At 41.7% G+C, this 18,672-nt stretch overlaps 1 protein-coding gene across 2 annotated transcripts in view; it reads right to left on the bottom strand.

Annotated features, from left to right (window-relative positions):
• ralgps1 (Ral GEF with PH domain and SH3 binding motif 1) overlaps nt 1-18,672 on the bottom strand; it is a 147,903-nt gene that overhangs the window by 87,730 nt on the left and 41,501 nt on the right. For both annotated transcript variants that reach the window (XM_029259572.1, XM_018758380.1), the window contains exons 3-7: nt 16,813-16,943; nt 14,545-14,649; nt 13,865-13,915; nt 9,211-9,294; nt 2,492-2,581 (exon numbers count right to left, since the gene is read on the bottom strand). In XM_029259572.1, coding sequence (XP_029115405.1) covers nt 2,492-2,581; nt 9,211-9,294; nt 13,865-13,915; nt 14,545-14,649; nt 16,813-16,869 — 387 coding nt within the window. In that variant the 5' untranslated portion in view covers nt 16,870-16,943. The remainder of the gene's footprint in view (nt 1-2,491; nt 2,582-9,210; nt 9,295-13,864; nt 13,916-14,544; nt 14,650-16,812; nt 16,944-18,672) is intronic.

Below are 18,672 nucleotides of genomic sequence, written 5' to 3'. Positions count from 1 at the left end.
TTCAGGCTAAGTACCTTGCTCAAGGGTAAGGGTGCATTTCATACCTCGACCTTCCGACTCTAACCATTACGCTATGCTATGTTATGATACGGTTTCACTTTTATTGTGTGAGATGCAGGAACACAGGCATTTAGGGAACATGCGATTTAAATCAATAAGGTTTCTTAGTGCAACATGAACTGCAGTCATTCTCCCTCACGTCCTACACTTCCAGGCCTGCTTTTTGTTAGTGCAAAGGCCATGGGGTTTCCAAGGGGGATTTTCATGAAATGCCATCAAACCTAACTGTGCTACAGATATCAGTGAGCAGGATGCATCCAACACAGGACAGACACACACGGACACACACTAAGTGAAATGTAGAGTCACCAGTTCCACTGGAACATGTCACCGAATTGCGGGAGGAAACAAGAGCACCTGGCCAAAACCCATGCAAACTTCACACAGACCAAGTCGGATTTGAACCTCCATCTAAACCTGCAGCCCAGAACCTGCGAGGCACCAGAACTACCTATTTAACATTGCGCCGTCCAATACGAAAAGCAGCTCATTTATTTTCAGAGCCGATCTATCACATAAACTCTCCAGATTTTATTTCCATCAATGATGAAGCCAACAAATCTTTGCGAGAAACTCAGATGTTTGACATTACGATGGCAGCTACCTTGTAAAATAAAGCGCAAAAATTTTTCTCGTTTAATTGACCCGGGCAGTCAAAACTGGAGGCTGACAGTGACTTTTAATTAAAGAGAAAAAGTAGGAACCTGCAAGGACTGTTAAGTTATGACCCTGACAAATGTATGATACTTTGGTTGTTTTGGTTTGGACTTCAGAACGACACCGTGCTGAAAACCAGAAATGTTGTGCTTCTCATTTCCAATGAAGCAAAGCAAAATTACTGGATTGTTTTGCAGATTCCATTATTCGAGAAGAGCGTTTTCTGTTTTTCCATAATTGTCCAGATGGGAAAAATCTGAAAACTGCAATTTTCCCCAATATATTTCACAACCACTTAAAACATCTGTAACCTCTTTTCTTTTGTCATCATTTTATGCAATGCTTGGCCATGGCACAAATTCATCGTGTCACTGTGGTACTCTGCAATTTTACCCAAGTGACCTTGCATTTGTTATAATGCATAGGTAATACAAATTCTCTTGTGACTTACTTTATTATCTACCAAGATATTTTTCTTCAGAAAAAAAATGGGACAAACTTGGTAGTCCTGTCAGATTTCGGATGCAACATTGAGGCAATCTGCGGAACTGTAAAACCATTCGGTCCTCAAGGTTTACTGGTAGGGGCAGCTCTGTGCACTGAGTAAGGTCTTGATTTGGGTTTAACTATCTAATTCAGATCACGGTGTTCCGAGGGCCTCAGACTTAATTGGAACCAAGGGTTGTTTCATTACTCAAAAAGTTTGTAAGTCAAATGTAACACAGAGCAGTGAAAGTTGTAATATTGGACTAAGTGACTGTACTTCAGAATGGTGCTCCTGCATCTGTATCTCTCTGTTGTTCATCAACTTTTGTTTAATCTGAGTTCTATGTTGTTTTGGAGAAAAGAGTCTGCTAAACACAATGTAGATGTTAGCAATCCAGACAGCTCCACAGGGAAGGAAACAGCATTGAGTCTTTTCATATAGGAAGAGAGCAGCCTTCTCTCTCTCTCCCACTGAGCAATTAGCAGAGACAAGGCAAAACCCTTCCTTTGGTGAGCCGGGATGACTCGTGCATGATCTGAGTCCCCTGCCAGATACACCTGTGACAAATTTTAAATACGAAAATAAAATAAAACTGTGGCTAGAGCTAGAACAAGGTTTTTGAAAAACTTAAGGCAAGACTTACTAACCTTCTGTATCTAAGGACAAAGCTTTAGACTGCAAATTTAATGAGTATGCTAGTTTTGCTTATGCAAAAATAAATGCTAAATATTTCTGAAAAAAGTCTGTCACAAGAATGTGTTCCTCGAAAGTTTGAAAATAGGGTATCCACTGCATTTTGAATCTTTCAACTCCTGGAGCGTAGGGGGGACTTCGGCCAGGCCTTCGTCAGGTACCCTTGTTGATGCAGATCCTCCGTAGGGACAAATCTATTACAATGATCCGTTACTTGGAGATCACTGACTGACATCTGTGTTGAAACCACCCAAGTGAGATGGGTAGAACCATCACGCCAACCTCTGGAGCACAAGCAGACTTCTCTTCGTTGAGAACTCAAAGCTGCCAGGGGTTGGGCAGGGAGTAGGACTTGGGTTTGATCACAGGCCAAATAAAACCCATTAAAATGGAGTCAGAAAATCAAGTCACATTCGCTGTAACTGAAAGCTGACTGAGCTTTCCAGGCCAAGTTAGGCAAGGCCAGAGCAGACCAGATAATACTGCCTGTAGGTGTGAGCAGAATCAATGCCCTGCAGTTCTCCAAAGAAGAGCTCCTTTCACCCTTCCTCGGACCTGAGGCACATAAGGCACACGATTCAGCACTTCACCCACCTTCGCGATTTTCACAAAATGACTCAGGATTTCAGCACGGATCTTCAGGGTTTGTGCCGTTAGTATCTCTCGCACCACCCAGAAGCTGACCTGTGACAAAGAAAGAAAGAAAAAAAAACTCATCTCAGGTGCTGCACAAACAGCACATCACACTTCAGAAAGATTTATGCATTATTATGTTGACAAATGTTACATAACAGCTGTGCTTTAAATATTTAGCTTAAAATTAATTAAAAATAAAACACAATATCGCACCACTAACACATTCAATGCAAATAGCACAAGAAAATGTAAATATTTTAAAGACATGTCAAGTTACATATTTCAATCATTTTAACAATTATCAAAACTTGTACATCAGACGTCTGGTACCCTTGTGCTTAATAAATTCCAAACAGTATCACAACTTTTAATATCTGGAATTTGCTGTGAAATATCCATGTGTGTGAACACAGACAGAAAATGAAGAAAACACATAAAAAATCCTAATGTCTATGTAGGGAAAAGACTTAACTTCAATAAGTCATGTACTAAACATTTATCGAAAGAAGGATTGAGCTGCTAAACATTTTCTGTCTGTGACTCTGTCGGCTTTAAGGATTAAGCCAAATCTGCAAAAAAAAAAAAAAAAAAAACTCCTGTTCAAACAATGAGCAAACATGAAAACTATGCCTCAGTGTTTTTAAGGAAGTAAATTTATTTTGACAACACTGTATATGAATTAATGGAGTCTGCAGAACGGCATGGGACAGAAGAAGATTGAGGATGAAGTCCAGCCAGATCAGTGATGCTCAAGACACAAACAGACAGAGGTCTGGAGCAAATCAGAATTTCGTGAACCTGCTGTGACCCCTACACAAAAAAACAACTGTATCACACTTGCAAAAACCAAAATAGCTGCTATGCATGTCTACCCAGCAAAAGAGTCAGTGAAGAGGAATGAGTGCTGAAGTCTCCAGCAGTTCCTTATTTATCATTACATTTATTTATTTAGCAGACACTTTCCTCCAAAGTGACTTCTAGTGAAGTCTGTGTAGTTTTATTAGCCCACACAGCTTATTCACCAAGGTGATTTACACTACAAGATACACTACTTATAATGGGTCACTCATCCATACATCAGTGGAACACACTCTCTCTGTGTCACTCACACATTATGGGGAACCTGAACAGCATGTCTTTGGACTGTAGGAGGAAACCCACGCAGAGCATGCAAACTCCACACAGACTGAGTGGGGATGGAACCCACATCCTCTCGCATTACCCAGGCGCTGTGAGACAGCAGTGCTACTCACTGTGCCGCCGTGCCACCCCACCCATCACGTTATGGTTATTATCATGACCATCAGAAAGTGATAAACAAAACATCTGTGCTCCAGATTGGTTCCACTGAAACCAGAACGTTACTCATTACACGGCAAGGTGCCTATAAGAAGTATGAAAACACAGACACACACGCCCCCATGGACCTTTTTTTTCCCCCACATTTTATCATTACATAATAGAATCAGAATATATTTAATTGAGAATTTTGTTCACTCTTCCATAAACAGTCCTCTATAATGCCAAAGTGAAAAAAAACTATTTTTTAAAAATCTATTAAAAATAATTGCATAAATATTATTATTATTATTATTAACACATAAGTATCCTCTGAAGTATCCAACTCTCTTCTCCAAGTCATGTAATTACTTGACTGGAGTCCACCTGGGTGCAGTTGTTTCACATGATTTCAGAATAATTACACTGCTGTCTGGGAGATTCCTCAGTTGGTGCATTTCCACGGAAACAGTACACCGTGAAGACCAAGTCTCATTCCAAGCAGATCCAAAACAAGAGTCTTACCACTAAGGGCAAGGACAACATATGGTACGCTTACATTTTGGAGCACCGCCTTATTAACAAACAATGTTACACTTCCCTTTTAAATTAAAACATGAACATAAAAGCCCTGAGCTGAGCTTGGGTTGAATTTCATAAAGTGGAAAGGGCTATCAATCAACGTCATCTGTCTAAATATGCAAAAATGAAACTTCCTTATATAAAGCCAAGGTGAAATTACACTGCATAAAGCATTGCTTTGAGTTTAAAGAAGCACTGGTTGAGCGCCATCAAAAACACTGTGTCAGCAAGTGCTACGAATACATACAGCTCCTTTTGGGGGCGTCAGCTGCAATTTCCTGCTTTTTCATTACTGTCTGGTAGTCCAGGAGGTTATATGGCACTTTCCACTTGGAAAAATCTCCAAGGTATGTCGACAGAAAACGTGAGCACAGTATGTGTGGTAGTGGTTGTACTTGGTTCATGTTCAAGGACTTTGACAGTATTGAGAAGAACAGAAAAGGATAGACCCTATCTATCATATGCAGTGCTTAGTGAGTGGTATAATTTTTACTGCCAGATGGTTTTCTGAGGGTCTCACTCTTTATTTCTATCTAGGTTAAATCAATAATATTCAAAAGGAGCAGTAAATGCTAAAGCGATGATTGAAATTGAGTCATATTGTAGAACAACAATCCATCTACTGGGGTTCGAGTCCCGCTTGGGGTGCCTTGCGGCGGGCTGGTATCCTGTCCTGGGTGTGTCTCCTCCCCCTTCAGCCTTGCACCTTGTCTTGCTGGGTTAGGCTCTGGCTCGGCGCGATCCCGCTCGGGACAAGCGGTTGTAGACATTGTGTGGGTGTGTGTAATCCATCCATCCATCCATCTATCCATAATCAATAACCCTTGTTCAATACAGACTCTTTGTGCTCTGGGGCCCATCACAGAAACACAGGGTATGAGGCAGAGTACATCTTGAATGGGGTTGCCAGCCTATCATAAGGTAATCAGACACACACACAGAAGGGAGTTTAGAGTCACCATCTAAGACACATGTCTTTTAACTGAAGGAGGAAATCAGAGCTCCCAGAGGAAACCCATGCAGACACGGGCAGAACATGCAAACCCACAGGCCAGGAGCTCTGAGGTACCAGTGCTACCTGCTGTACAACCTTGCTGCCCTACTGAAAATCAGTATAAAATCTAAATTCGAAATAGCTAAAATATGCACAACAGCTCACAAATAGTAGCAGTATCATTTTCAGCAGTTATCACAAGTTATTATACTAATATAAGAAGGATTCTGTTCCAAGGGGCACCTCTGGGGATGTACGGAAAGGCCCTTCAATAACTAGTCCTTGTTAAACAGTAACGCCTGCCTAGCAGTGAAGAAGAAACACATGTCACTGAAAACTAATCCTATCATACCATCATTTTTTCCATTAGCATCACTCTTTCCCCCAACCCCACCTCCGAGCAGCCTCCCTCAATAAAATGACCAGCAGCTAAAAAGGAAGGTGGGAACACGCTCCACGACAGGGGTTCCCCCCAGTACAGCGAATAAGAACATTCTAAAATGAGATGTTCCATTATAGTTTAAGTGAAAGTAAATCACTTGGATCTCCATCAACCTCTGAACACAGCTCTCACCATCTAACCCAAAAAGCAAGCATGACCGTGCAACATGCAACTCTTGGCCCACAACTACATGTGTCCTGTGAGAGATGGAATTTATTTACTTTAGGCAAGTATACAAGTTAAAACCTGCTCTCTACCACAATTACGTCATCCTCATGAGATCCCACATGGATGCTTGTTGTTGATATGTTGCCCTGGAAACCGCATACACACAATCTGCTATGCAATCAATAATACATAGCCCCCACTGCTTTTAGACAGCCAACAGATCCTGGCAGACTGGAGGAAGAGGTGGCATCAGCAAACTCTGATAGAACCACATCTGAACTGCATGGCCATCTTGTAAGGGGGCAAACACCTCTCTCTCACCATGGTCAACAGGAAAAGGATCATCCTGTAGATGCAGAACATCTTTCAAGAGAGGAGAAGCCAAACACGCCCAGGCTAAAAATGCAGCCAAATCCCAGCAGCGTTCACTCGGACATGGCCATGGCTGAAGCCCATGTTTTACTACAGAGCTTCACATAAACACCATTTGGCATTATTCTGGCAACAGCAGGACATTTGAACAGTTTCATCTGAGCATGAGCAAGCAGAGTGTGTTTTAACTTATTTCTTGGCTAAAAAGTACAATAAAGCCTATCATTATGAAGAAAAATTTAACTGCACCACATGAGCTCCCCTGAACACATCATACATATATTTTATATAGCATTTATCTAAATCAAGACTAGGAAAATATGCAGGAAAAATATATAATGGGTACAGTCTGTTATGATTTAGCCAAGTCATTATGTTGGTGGCCAGTAGTAGCTAGCAATATGATACAAAAAAATGCCTCCACTTATTAATAGAATAATAAAAAAAAAAAAGTGGAATAAAGAAGACAAACCTTAACGCAAAGAGCTCAGTGGATATAACCAAGGGGAAATAATAATACCAGTACATTGTATTCTTATCTTTTTTACAAAAGTATATTTAGAAACAGAGTAACTGCATAAGGAAACATATCAAAACCTGTCGGTAAATATAAACTGACTGCTTGTGTTCCAAACAAATGTTAAAGATTTTCAAAGGTATGAATATTTCTATGTTTATTCATTTATACTTTATTTTATTTGCACTTATCCATTTTCTAAAATTGCTGTGTCTAGCAGAGTGAAAACTACATGTATTTATACGACCAGCCCATGCAGATCAGTGCAATGGACGCAAAGAGCTTAGGAATGTGGGGTCGACTCAATTCAACTCAAATTCATAATGTTTACAGCTTGAAACTTGTTGTTCTTGAGTGCTGGGAATCAGTAACAAGATGACGAACATCATACATGTTTACAGGATGAAACCATCAACACCCAGCTTTGAAAGGGTTTGTGGAGACTGAATTTTTCATTCCAGTGCCTTCAACGTAGTATTAATTTTAATCTACATGAAACATAATAAAAGTATTGGAGAATCCTACATAAGAGTATTTTTTTTTTTTTTTTTTTTTTTTTTTTTTTTTTTTTTTATTTACAACAGCTTTATATAAGGTTTCAACAGAACCTAAACTGCAAATACATCAAGTGTTATCTGTATTATTATGCTGTTACTGACTGTGATTTCAGAGTAAAAGTGGATTTACGAACAAATCCAAGTTACATACAGACATCTGGTTGCGTTGTGACCCGAGACACCAGCCTATATGTAAATGTATACATTGTTGAAACAGTAATAAACAGTGAACAGATGAGGTAGATAAAAATTTTAATAAATCCATATTTTTTTAAAAAAATCATCACCTGTAATTCACTGAGAATTATCCATGTATCCAAAACTATAGATTGCTGTGATTAGCCTGTTTATTTAGATATACAATTAAGATTGAGAAAATAGTAAAATCCAAAGTTAACTTTTCACAGGTGTCTGTGGAGTGTAGAATTTTAGAGAGACTGACTTATGTGAAACTAGGAGAGAAAAGAAGGAAATTCAAGTTTTAGCACCTGTATTTAAAAATGACCTTCATCCACATGCTGTGGCTACACACCAACCTTTGACAGATCAGCACTTGCGATACATGGGATACACTATCAATTCCACGGCGACAGCCAGACAAGAAAACACTCCTGAAGGAATCAGCCAGATGTAGTCAACACCAGTGATTCTTTCCAAATGACGCAAAAGCAAGAACAGTCAACTGCAAAAAGGAAAACCTCACTTGATGGGGGGGGGGGTGCAAGAACAAGTCAGAACTAACATTAAATTTGCATTGTTTTCATTTTCACACTCCAACAAGCCTTTAAAGATGTAAATGTGAATAAAAGGATTCGTAGAGCTGACAGCCGACCTGCGTTGGTTATTGATCCATCAGAGAGAATGAAAGCACACCAATCAGGAAACAATGAGACGTGGTATTTTAATACTAAAGACCAGCACTTCTATCTAAAGGTGACCCAAAGAGCAGAAAGGGATGAAGATCAAACCTTTCAACATGTCCAACTATGTCTCTAATTGTACTAGTGTCCATTTAAAAATGTATAATAAAATTACCGCACCTCACATGTTGATGCATAGAACAATGCATCATCTGAGAACAAATGCACACACACACACACACACACACTATCTGAAACTGACTGTCCCATGCAGGGTTGCAGAGGAGCCAGAGCCTAACCCAGCAACACAGGGTGTAAGGCTGGAAGGGGAGGGAACACAACCAGGATGGGACATCAGTCTCTCACAAGGCACCCCAAGCGGGACTTGAACCCACCAGAGACCAGGACCCAGTGAAACCCATTGTGCCACCACGCTCCCTGAGAACAAATACACACACACACACATTTTCAGAACCGCTTGTCCCTGACGGGGTCACGGGGAACCGGAGCCTAACCCGGCAACACAGGGCGTAAGGCCGGAGGGGGAGAGGACACACCCAGGACGGGACGCCAGTCCGTCGCAAGGCACCCCAAGCGGGATTCGAACCCCAGACCCAGCAGAGAGCAGGACTGCGGTCCAACCCACTGCGCCACCACGCCCCCTCCATATAAATAAACAAATAGCGTAATATATGTATATTGTATATATTAATTATTTCTCTTCTAGTTTCATATACATGTATATAAAAATCCCAGTGAATTCTACAACCTTATGAAAATTGAAAGCATACTGGTACCTCAAAAACCTGGAACACAGTGCAAGAGACATGAAGATAGGCAGGATTAAGACTGTCCACAGGGTAGGACAGGCCATCCCTTCAGAAGGGTGTGGACAGGTAGACCTCACCTGGTTGAACCTGCGCGTAAAGGCCACCACGTTCGGCGCCAGAATGTGCTTCTCCTTCTTGTTCCACCCACAGCTGGCCAGTTCCTAGAACAGAAGCCACAGTGACACACATGACCTCACCTGAACAAAAGGCCACATCCCCAGGTTACATCGAGGACACTTAGAGCAAAGCAACAACCCCAGGATGCTCACTCCTCAGCAGATGGGCTTTCATACAGTTCCCACTGAGCAAATGCATTAGTGTCTAGGGTCCAACCCCAGAATACAACGCAACTAGATATACTCCTTCCTCACTTCATAAAACTTTGCTTGTGAATGTGCAAATGAGTTATGATTTCAGGAGCTCAGAGCAATTATGGAACCCCTGAAGATACAGCTTGATTATTATTGCCATGGCTATTGCTGTGTCTCAAGCTTAAGAACATTACGATACTGAAACCACTACCATCCCAGAGTAGATGAAATGCTTAGAATCCATGTAGCTCATAGCAAGTAAACAAAGTAAGGAATACAAGAGAAAGATAGAATAAAAGGAAGAATAAGGGCTTGGCAGTCACAGGCTGAGGGAGGTACTTCCAGAAAAGTCCATCATGTTCTCCATGTCTAGTTCCCACTGGTTTGAGGCCACAGCTGCCTAATGTTCCTATATCAGTTGTGTGTCTATTCCTAATTTAGCAACCACATCCCCAACTCCATGACAAGACCTTGGGAACACCTTCACACATTTATCATTAGGTCAAATGGGTTGAGAGTTGGGAGGTCCCACTAGACCTTGATGCTTGGTGATCCATCCAAAGACCAAGAACCATGGCTTGCTGACTAAGTGTGGGTATTGGAAGTTGGATCAACAAGCAGGATGTCATGTGGGTCTCTGAAATGTGGTCTAGTTGCTATGGGAACTGGTGTTGATCCAACAGAAAAGAGGGTCAATGGAAAATCCACCCCTTTTATTAGTACAAGTTCTTGTATACAGTACAGTCAGTGATGGAGCTCAATGAAAGATTCAGAGTCCAACCACAGCCTTCCCATCCCTGTGACCCAAGAACTCTAAGTAAAGCCAGCCACTCACACACACTCGCATACACACACACACACACACAGATCATGGTCTATGTCCTTCTATGCATCATGCAGGGATTCAAGGGTAGAACTTTTACATTAGTTGGAATCCAAGGCCCCTCATCTCCATTTAATGTACCCACAAGATTTGCCGAGTTTGTGTCTCAGAACGACTGTTTATAAATAAAACTAAAATATCTTTTATGACTTTATATTTTACTTTTTTCTGTCTCATAGAGCTTTTGAGGTCTTCTTTTAAAACTGGAACATTTTATTCATCTGCTCATGCAGGCTGTGCAAACAGCATCAGTAAAATTTCCTCTTTCAGTAAAATACAATTACAGGCCTACTCTATTTAACAGCCAGCACAGAGGGTCTTAATGGTTTTTGTGACATAATTCCTATAGATCTTATGCCATATACAGTTCCATAAAGACTGCCTTTGAGCAGGTCACTCCACTGTGCTGCTGGACCATGATTCACCGCGTTACTTTGGTGTCATGCTCAGATTTGGGGCCACAGCTGCCTAATGTGCCCAACTCAGCTGTATGCATGTTATGATTTTGGAAACCACTTCCACCTGACCCCATGTGTTGGGTTACATCCTGTGGCGTGTGGTGTCCCACGGTGCATGGCTGCCTGTAACTCCTGGAGTACGACTACGCAAGTGTAACTCAACACCGCAGACCTTTCTCATTTCCTGGAGATAGCTGGTAATGTAGTGGTTAGAACTGCTGCCTTTAGACCCAAAGGTGGCAGGTTCAAATCTCATCACCAGCTATACCCTTGAGTAAGGTAAAATTACTTCAGTAAAAAAAACTACCCAGCTGTATAAATGAGTAAACAATTGTAATTAGATTAATGCTGTAAGCTGCTTTGGAAAGAAGCATCAGCTTTAGTCAAAAGAAAGAGGGTGTGTGAGTTTTTGCAGGGTGGGGAAGGGTTGTTTCATAATTTTTTTTTAAAAGTTATAAAATGCAGTGCATTCTCTTTGGGGGTGTGGGACTTTTCTTGGACTTTAACCACCACTATTGAAATTTTCCAGAGTTCAAAACAAAAGCAGGCTGATCAAAGGGCTGCAATATATTGTATACAGCAACAACAACAAAAATAATAACAATAATAGTACTTATAAGATAAATAATCCATCCATCCAACCCATACGCACACAGGGAGACCATGGACACGGACTGAGCTAGATTCAAACCCACAGCCCAGGAGCTCTATGGCACCAGTCCTAATGTCCTAATGTAGAGCCCCATGTAGGACAAAGAGCACCTCAAATCCAGCACTCATGGCTTCCTGTCCTGCTTTACAGCATAGTTGTCCTTATGCAAAATGACTCAATACCAGCATGAGAAAAGGGCAGCTATGAACCTCACTGACTTAATGGACCTGCAGATTAACCTGTAAGGCCTGAAGGAATTCAAGTCAGGCAGGATTGATATTTATTCCACCCTCCAGTGCTTCTCTGCAGAAAGCATCATTAGCACAAGCATCGCTCTCAGAAGCTGCTGTCACATGGAGAAGCCAAACCAAGATCCTGGATGGATGAAATGACATTCATCTGAGGCTCCATGGTGATCACTTGAGTCTGAACTGTCTTTTTGATTTTATTTGTTCCATAAATCACAGGAGACAAAAAGTTTAATCTTGGTGATCGGTGTCGTCTCACTGTATTTGTTTGGCCGAAATTGCACATGCAGGACAAATGGAAGGAAGTTTGTTAGAAATATCTCCAAAGCTTAAATATTGATGTGCACACCGGAGATTGCTGAAAAACAGGCATATTCTATCTGCCAAATGTTCCTTATTAATCATAATGTAATTGTAAAAATGAGTTGAGGTTCACCGGGCGAGCTTGTGGCTCTACCTACTTCCTCTCCTAAAGGTTTTTGTGAGATTTCAGATGATTCTCCAAGAGAAATTCTTAAGAAAGGACCGAGATGAGAGCAACTCCAGACTTTCGTATGGGAAATATAAGATGTCAGCCCTCTGGATCCCGGATTCACAGCAATCTGTCGCATGTAGGGCCAAAAAACGTACCAAGGTGGCTACAGTAATGGACCGATCAAGAGGTCATAAGGTTAATCCCAGGATTGGGTCCTGCTGTGGTAGCCTTGAGCGGGGCACTTAACCTCAAACGCTTTTGAACAATATATACCATGTGGAAGTTTTTTTGGAAAAAAAATGTCTGCTAAACCACTCAATAAATAATGAATAACAACAATGAACAACAGTGCAGCCAAAGCCTCTAGGCACTGATGCCCTACATCGGACCACATGGTGACCGCAGAGTTCCAGGGAAGTTTTATGGAAGGAGACTGCGATTTACAGTTTACTCTAAGAGGTGTTGCTGTGCTCAGGACAGTGCAGTATGTCTTTCATTTGTGCCACAGATACTACAGGTTAGGACTGCTGACTTGCACTCCAAAAGTCCACGGTTCAAATCCCGCTCACGCTCCAGCACTCTTGATCAAGGTATTTACCCTGAACCGGTATAGTAAGAATACTCTGCTTAGAATGATGGGTAAATTGTTGAAAAGTTGAATATCTAACATCATAAGTCAATTTGAATAAAGAAATCAGATAATAAAATGTTAATAATAGCTTAGAGGATCCACTGGCATTATTTAAAATAATAAGAGATTCGTTAAGCAGATACTGTTGTCCAATGTTACCAGTACATGAGGGGAAAGTCAAGTATCCGCAACAGTCCACATCATCAGAAAGAAGATTATTGTGGATACTTTTTGACTGATATTTTTAATGGATTGCAGCGTTACTTACTATGCTTAAGGCTTCAAATCAACAATGAAGAAATTCAATTAGCCCAAAGTGAATTGAGCTAAGTTAGATGAACCCTTTGCGTCAAGAGCAGTTTCACTATATAAATACCTATAAATTTCTATAAACGTTGCCAGCTGGGTCTAATGTCCGCATGAGCAAGGATGTTTTTTTTTAACGTGATCAGGTTGGTGTCTTTCTCAGTCAGTTTTGAGACAGTCCCTGTCTCTGCTGAAATGACATGAGTGTGCTGTGATTGATTTTCAGCCACTTCAGTATATCGCTACCACTCGTACCTGGGACAAGAAAATCATTTTGCATCTCATTTATCTGACACCTTTGTCCAAGATGCCTTACAATGTGGGGTTTGTACACTAAGCTACTTACAGTTATTTATCCATTTAAACAGCCTGGTGATTTTTATTGAACCAATTCGTGGTAAGTACCTGATCAAGGGTATAATAGCAGGGGTGGGATTCAAACTTGGGAACCTGGACAACATAAGATGCGGGCCCTAAACACTAAGTTATGGTACCTGCACTTCGAGCCGACTGTATACTGCAAGTTTGTGGTAAATATTGTTTGAAATAATAAACCATTAAAACTGAAGACCAGATGTGCTTTTGGGTTAAACTTTGAAAGATCTTTTTTTTTTTTTTTTTTTAAATTTACAGCAGCAATATTGTTGCCTTGCTATGCCAATATACTGCTGGGTGTAAGTTCTTCGTCCCTGAGCCGGAGGACCAAACGAAAAAATGCAGATCGCTGTAAACGAAATGCTCAGAGAAAAACAAAGTGCATTTCTTACCTCTGGCTGTATCGCTTTGAATACCGGGGCATCCATCAAAGTAATCTGGCTCTGCAGAAGTTCAGGTGGAAAGGAGAGAGAGGGGCATTTAATCAATCGCTCGACCCGTCAAAAGCTATAAGCGCAGTAACAGAAATATCAGTATTTCCGCTAATGACTAATAGCAAAGAGTGCTTTTCCTAAACAAATTAGTTCTTATTGAATTCCAGAAACAACAGAGCAACATAGAATGTGGCCCGAGAGCCCAAAGGAGGAGAGCGGAGGTCCGTTTCTCCTTCCAAACGACACGGCCGAGCGCGTTTTTCCACTACTGGAGTAAATCAAAGTGTGCTGTGAGTGATGAAAGAAATCGTCCCAGACGTTCGTTCAAACAAACGGACTCGGCGACTTACTGAGATGCATCCTGAGGTCCAAACAAAACAAGAGAAGGTCAGCGCTCGAGGCGCAGGAAGGCCTGGCTGCAGTTTCTCAGAGTGAGATACTTAATCTGAATTTCTACATTAAAATATACCAGAGCTGCACATAACAACAATCCCCCAAGACTGCAATGTTCGCTTTGAGCACAACGTGCAGTTTTCGGTTTAAACTCTGACTTGCCACCGGGGAAAGGGGCCACGGAGGTCATGCTGTTGACCTCGTATGGACCGTGGGGTGGTGTGTGGTAGTGTGTTCCTACTCACAGCAAACTCCTCTGGTGTCACCTTCAGCACGTCGAACACAACGGCGTCGTAACTCTTGGCGTAGTCCGCGCTCCGCCCGTCCAGGGACTCAGAGCTGCTGCTCCCCTGCATGAGGACCAGCAGAGATGACATGCACCCGGTCAATAAAAAAGGGAAAAATCACCTAAAATCAATCATGTTTACATACGGGCCAGCACACAGCACAGTGGTTGGACGCACAGTCTTCTGATCAAAGGACCCAGGTTTCAGTCCTCGCTCCCACTGTAGACCCCGTGATCAAAGTACTTGCTCTCAGTTGAAACAATAAAAATTACTGCTGCATAAATCAGTAAATCACTGTGAGCACCTCAGTGAGTGATGGCTTTGTTTAGAACTACAACTCCCATGATCCTTTGCATCTGGACTGGAGACAAATGGCGACAAATGTCCCTTTTCCGTCAATAGTTTTCTCTGTTACAGTATTTTCAGTGTTTACACTGACTTAATAACAGAGGCACTCATTTTTATGTAAATCTGGGCAAATGGATGTTTCAAAATTAACTATTATTGAGCTATTAAACTATTTTTTTTAATTAAAAGTCCTCAACTGTCCTAAATGACTTTCTTCAGTAACTGAAACACTGCTTCAAAATACACACACACACACATTTTCAGAACCGCTCGTCCCATACGGGGTCACGGGGAACCAGAGCCTAACCCGGCAACTCAGGGCGTAAGGCTGGAGGGGGAGGGGACACACCCAGGACGGGACGCCAGTCCGCCGCAAGGCACCCCAAGCGGGACTCGAACCGCAGACCCACCGGAGAGCAGGACTACGGTCCAACCCACTGCGCCACCGCGTCCCCCTCCTGCTTCAAAATATTACTGACTTAATTATGGAAAATATTAATAACTGTAATAAATGAATAAAAACAAATAAACTAATAAAAATCTTCACAAGGCAGACAGGCAACTGAATAGTGAATTTTGTAAGTGCTTCAGAGCCTAAATTAAACCAGATGGAATATTTCTAGAATGAATGCCTGTTGAGGCAAACGCCAAAACCGCCAAAGACATTTTCATATTCTGCATATTCATATTGTATGGTTAGGACTATTCAGGCAGAATCTCGAATTCCTCTGGCCGCCTCCTTTGTGCAACGCAATCCAGTCAAATCCCAAAATGAGTTTTGAATGTGCCCAAAAAAAAAAGCCATAATGAAACGACCGTTATCGAAGAGGCCATCATTATACAAACATTTTTGAAAAATGACTATCAGTGTGTTTAGTGATAATTGTAACATTTGAATCTTGAAAGAAATATGTCCTCCTGACTTTACTGATTTTGAGTTGGTGACCTTCATACATGTGCTTCAGTGCAATAATCAGCAGGAGGACGCTCGTTAATGCAGCTGTCCGTCAGGAAGTGACTCCTCCCGTCCTCCTATCAGCTTGCAGAAGCAGAGGGGGTGTGGCTCACAGGGGGGAGGGGCCACTAGAAACCACAGACTAGCTTTACATTTATTCATATAGCTGACACCCCCCCAAGTGACTTAGAATGTTAATCTACCTACAATTATTCACCCATTTACACAGCTGGGTTATTTTACTGAAGCAATTTTATGGTAACTACATTGATCAAGGGAAGGTGGGATTTGAACCTGTAATGCGGGGGTCCAAAGGCAGCAGTTCTAACTACTAGAGTACCAGGGTTACCACTACAGTGAGTAGCAGGAAGTAGTGGTGCCACACAGTCTTGGGGTGTGAGGTTGGACATTGGTTCGAATCCAGCTCGGGCTACGTGGAGTTTTATTGTTTGCCTGTATTTGCGTTGGTTTCCTACAGGTGCTCTGGTTTCCATTCACAGTCCAAAGATGTGTTTCAGGTGAATGGGTGACAATAAATGATCCAAAGTGTGTGTGTGATACATTGCTGTGATGTACTGATGAGTAAATGGTTATCAGTACGTTATTACAGAATATGATGCATTGACGGCTGCTTTGGATATAGTCCTTTTTGCTCTAAAAAAAAAAAAAAAAAGTCTTTTTTTTTTTTTTTTAGCACAAATCCACTGCATGTTTGTCTTATTATATATTATTGCATATTCCAGTTTCTTGTTTTTTCAAACACGCATTATAGGACAATGTGTGGTTTTTAAGTTTCACACGGCCCTTTCCATCCATCTTCATAAAGGGGATTGTTCACTTTGGGGTTCAGCGTATTCACACGACGGCTGAACCAGCAAGTGAGGTCATGGCGACGACGGCCAGCGGCTGGCGGACAGGCTCACCTCTGGAGTGGCGGAAGTGACGGTGACACTTCCCATAAGCCCATTCCTCCTGTACATGCTCTCGGCCAGGTGGGGTGGAGGGGCAAGCCGCTGGCCTCAGCTGCTCCACGTGCATGACCTCTCGTCCATCCCTGTAACGCACGCGCGCGCACACACACAGACACACAGACAGAGGAGCAGAAATTAACTGTGTAGGCCAGGTATAAACTCAGCTGGAGAAGTTGCATTATGGGAAACAAACTATAGGCCATTGATTTGACTGTAATCATTCAGCTGTTCCAGTTTCTTGGTGATGTTGTGAAAAACTTCAGTGGGACCTGAAAATAAAATAACACCCATTATTTTATTAATGGGTGTTATCAGAGCAATCCTCATTATTCACTGGCAAAGTTAAAAGCGCCTTGCTTGTTTTCAGTGTATTTCATGATTCAGAAACAGGCAACGGTGAACTGCAATTCACTTCGGAAATAAATCACATGTGTGCACCAGTGACAGCCAGCAACTAATTTGAACCCCCCCGCAGAAAGTTTACACAAGGCCTGCACCGGAACATTCTACACAAAACTTTAGTGCGTCAAGGATCGAGGGATGCCATCCATAAATACAAAATGAAAACACAGAAGGAAAAAAAACATAAAACACAAGCTGCAGTTTAAATTACTGTGGTGTGGGGTGTGTCACTGCGTGAGAAGAGCGCTTTATAAAAAATAAATACATAAAAAAATACAATTCTGCCTACATTATGTGAATCGGCAAAAAAAGAAGTCAAGAGATTAATATTTCCTTATGGGTTTTTGACTTCTTTTTGAGTACAGCACTTGTACAGCTCTACCGCCCTCTTGTGGTTACAAGCGGAACTTCAGTGGCAAATTGAAAAATTCAAAAATGATGCCGATAATAACGGTGCAGCAATACAGCAGTGCAATCACAGTAACATGGTGAAACTCTACACATGTTTAAAACTAGAAAAAGTAGAGCTATTTTATTCAAACTGGTTGAGCAGTGAAAACCTGGTGTTCTGTGATGACATACAATCATGAAGGGAACTAAATAAGATTGTCATGTTAAACAGGAAAGGGGAATGGACTCAGTAGGGTTTCAGGGCCACTGTATCTCGCCCCCCCCCCCCAATCTGTAAAATGGGAATGTACAGATCAGTACAAACAGCCCTGAGCCAACAGTCAAATAGCTACAGTTCACAGGCCTTATTGATGATCATTTATGTCACTGCAGTCCAGCGCAAATCAAATGATGGAAACAGTCACAGCTCAATGAAGAAGCAGTTTTGTCTTAAAGAAAAAAAAAAAAAAATTAAAAAATAATAATGCCAGGCACCCTTAACTTCAAAAACAGAGTGGATTACATTAGATGTCCAGTGGGGCACAATTCCTTAAGTCTGCTCCCAGATCTGCAGGCATTCAAGCTGTTCTGCAGAAGTATGTTAAAGATAAAATCAGTATATTAGACATTTAAATGTGTAATTTTAGTTACTTTATACAAAATTTGGGGGGGGGGGGGGGGGGGGGGGACAATTTAAGAGTTATAGCGCATAGTCCAAGACTTTTCCATGTATATTTCCTGGAAGCAGAAATATTATTCAGAAATAATGAGTAAAAAGGTGTATACGGGTGTCATGGTGGCACAGCGAGTAGTGCTGCTATCTCACAGTGCCTGGGTGGTGCGAGAGGACATGGGAGTGATCCTCACTCAATCTGTGTGGAATTTGCATGTTCTCCCCATGTCTGCATGGGTTTCCTCTGGGTGCTCTGGTTTCCTCACACAGTCCAAAGACATGCTGTTCAGGTTCCCCCATAGTGCGTGAGCGACAGAGAGAGTTTGTGTGTTCCGCTGACGTATGGA

Source organism: Scleropages formosus, chromosome 17 (assembly GCF_900964775.1).
Source record: "Scleropages formosus chromosome 17, fSclFor1.1, whole genome shotgun sequence".
Taxonomy (NCBI): Eukaryota; Metazoa; Chordata; class Actinopteri; order Osteoglossiformes; family Osteoglossidae; genus Scleropages; species Scleropages formosus.
Note: the sequence above shows the minus strand (reverse complement) of the source record. Positions and strands in the feature narration are given on the sequence as shown.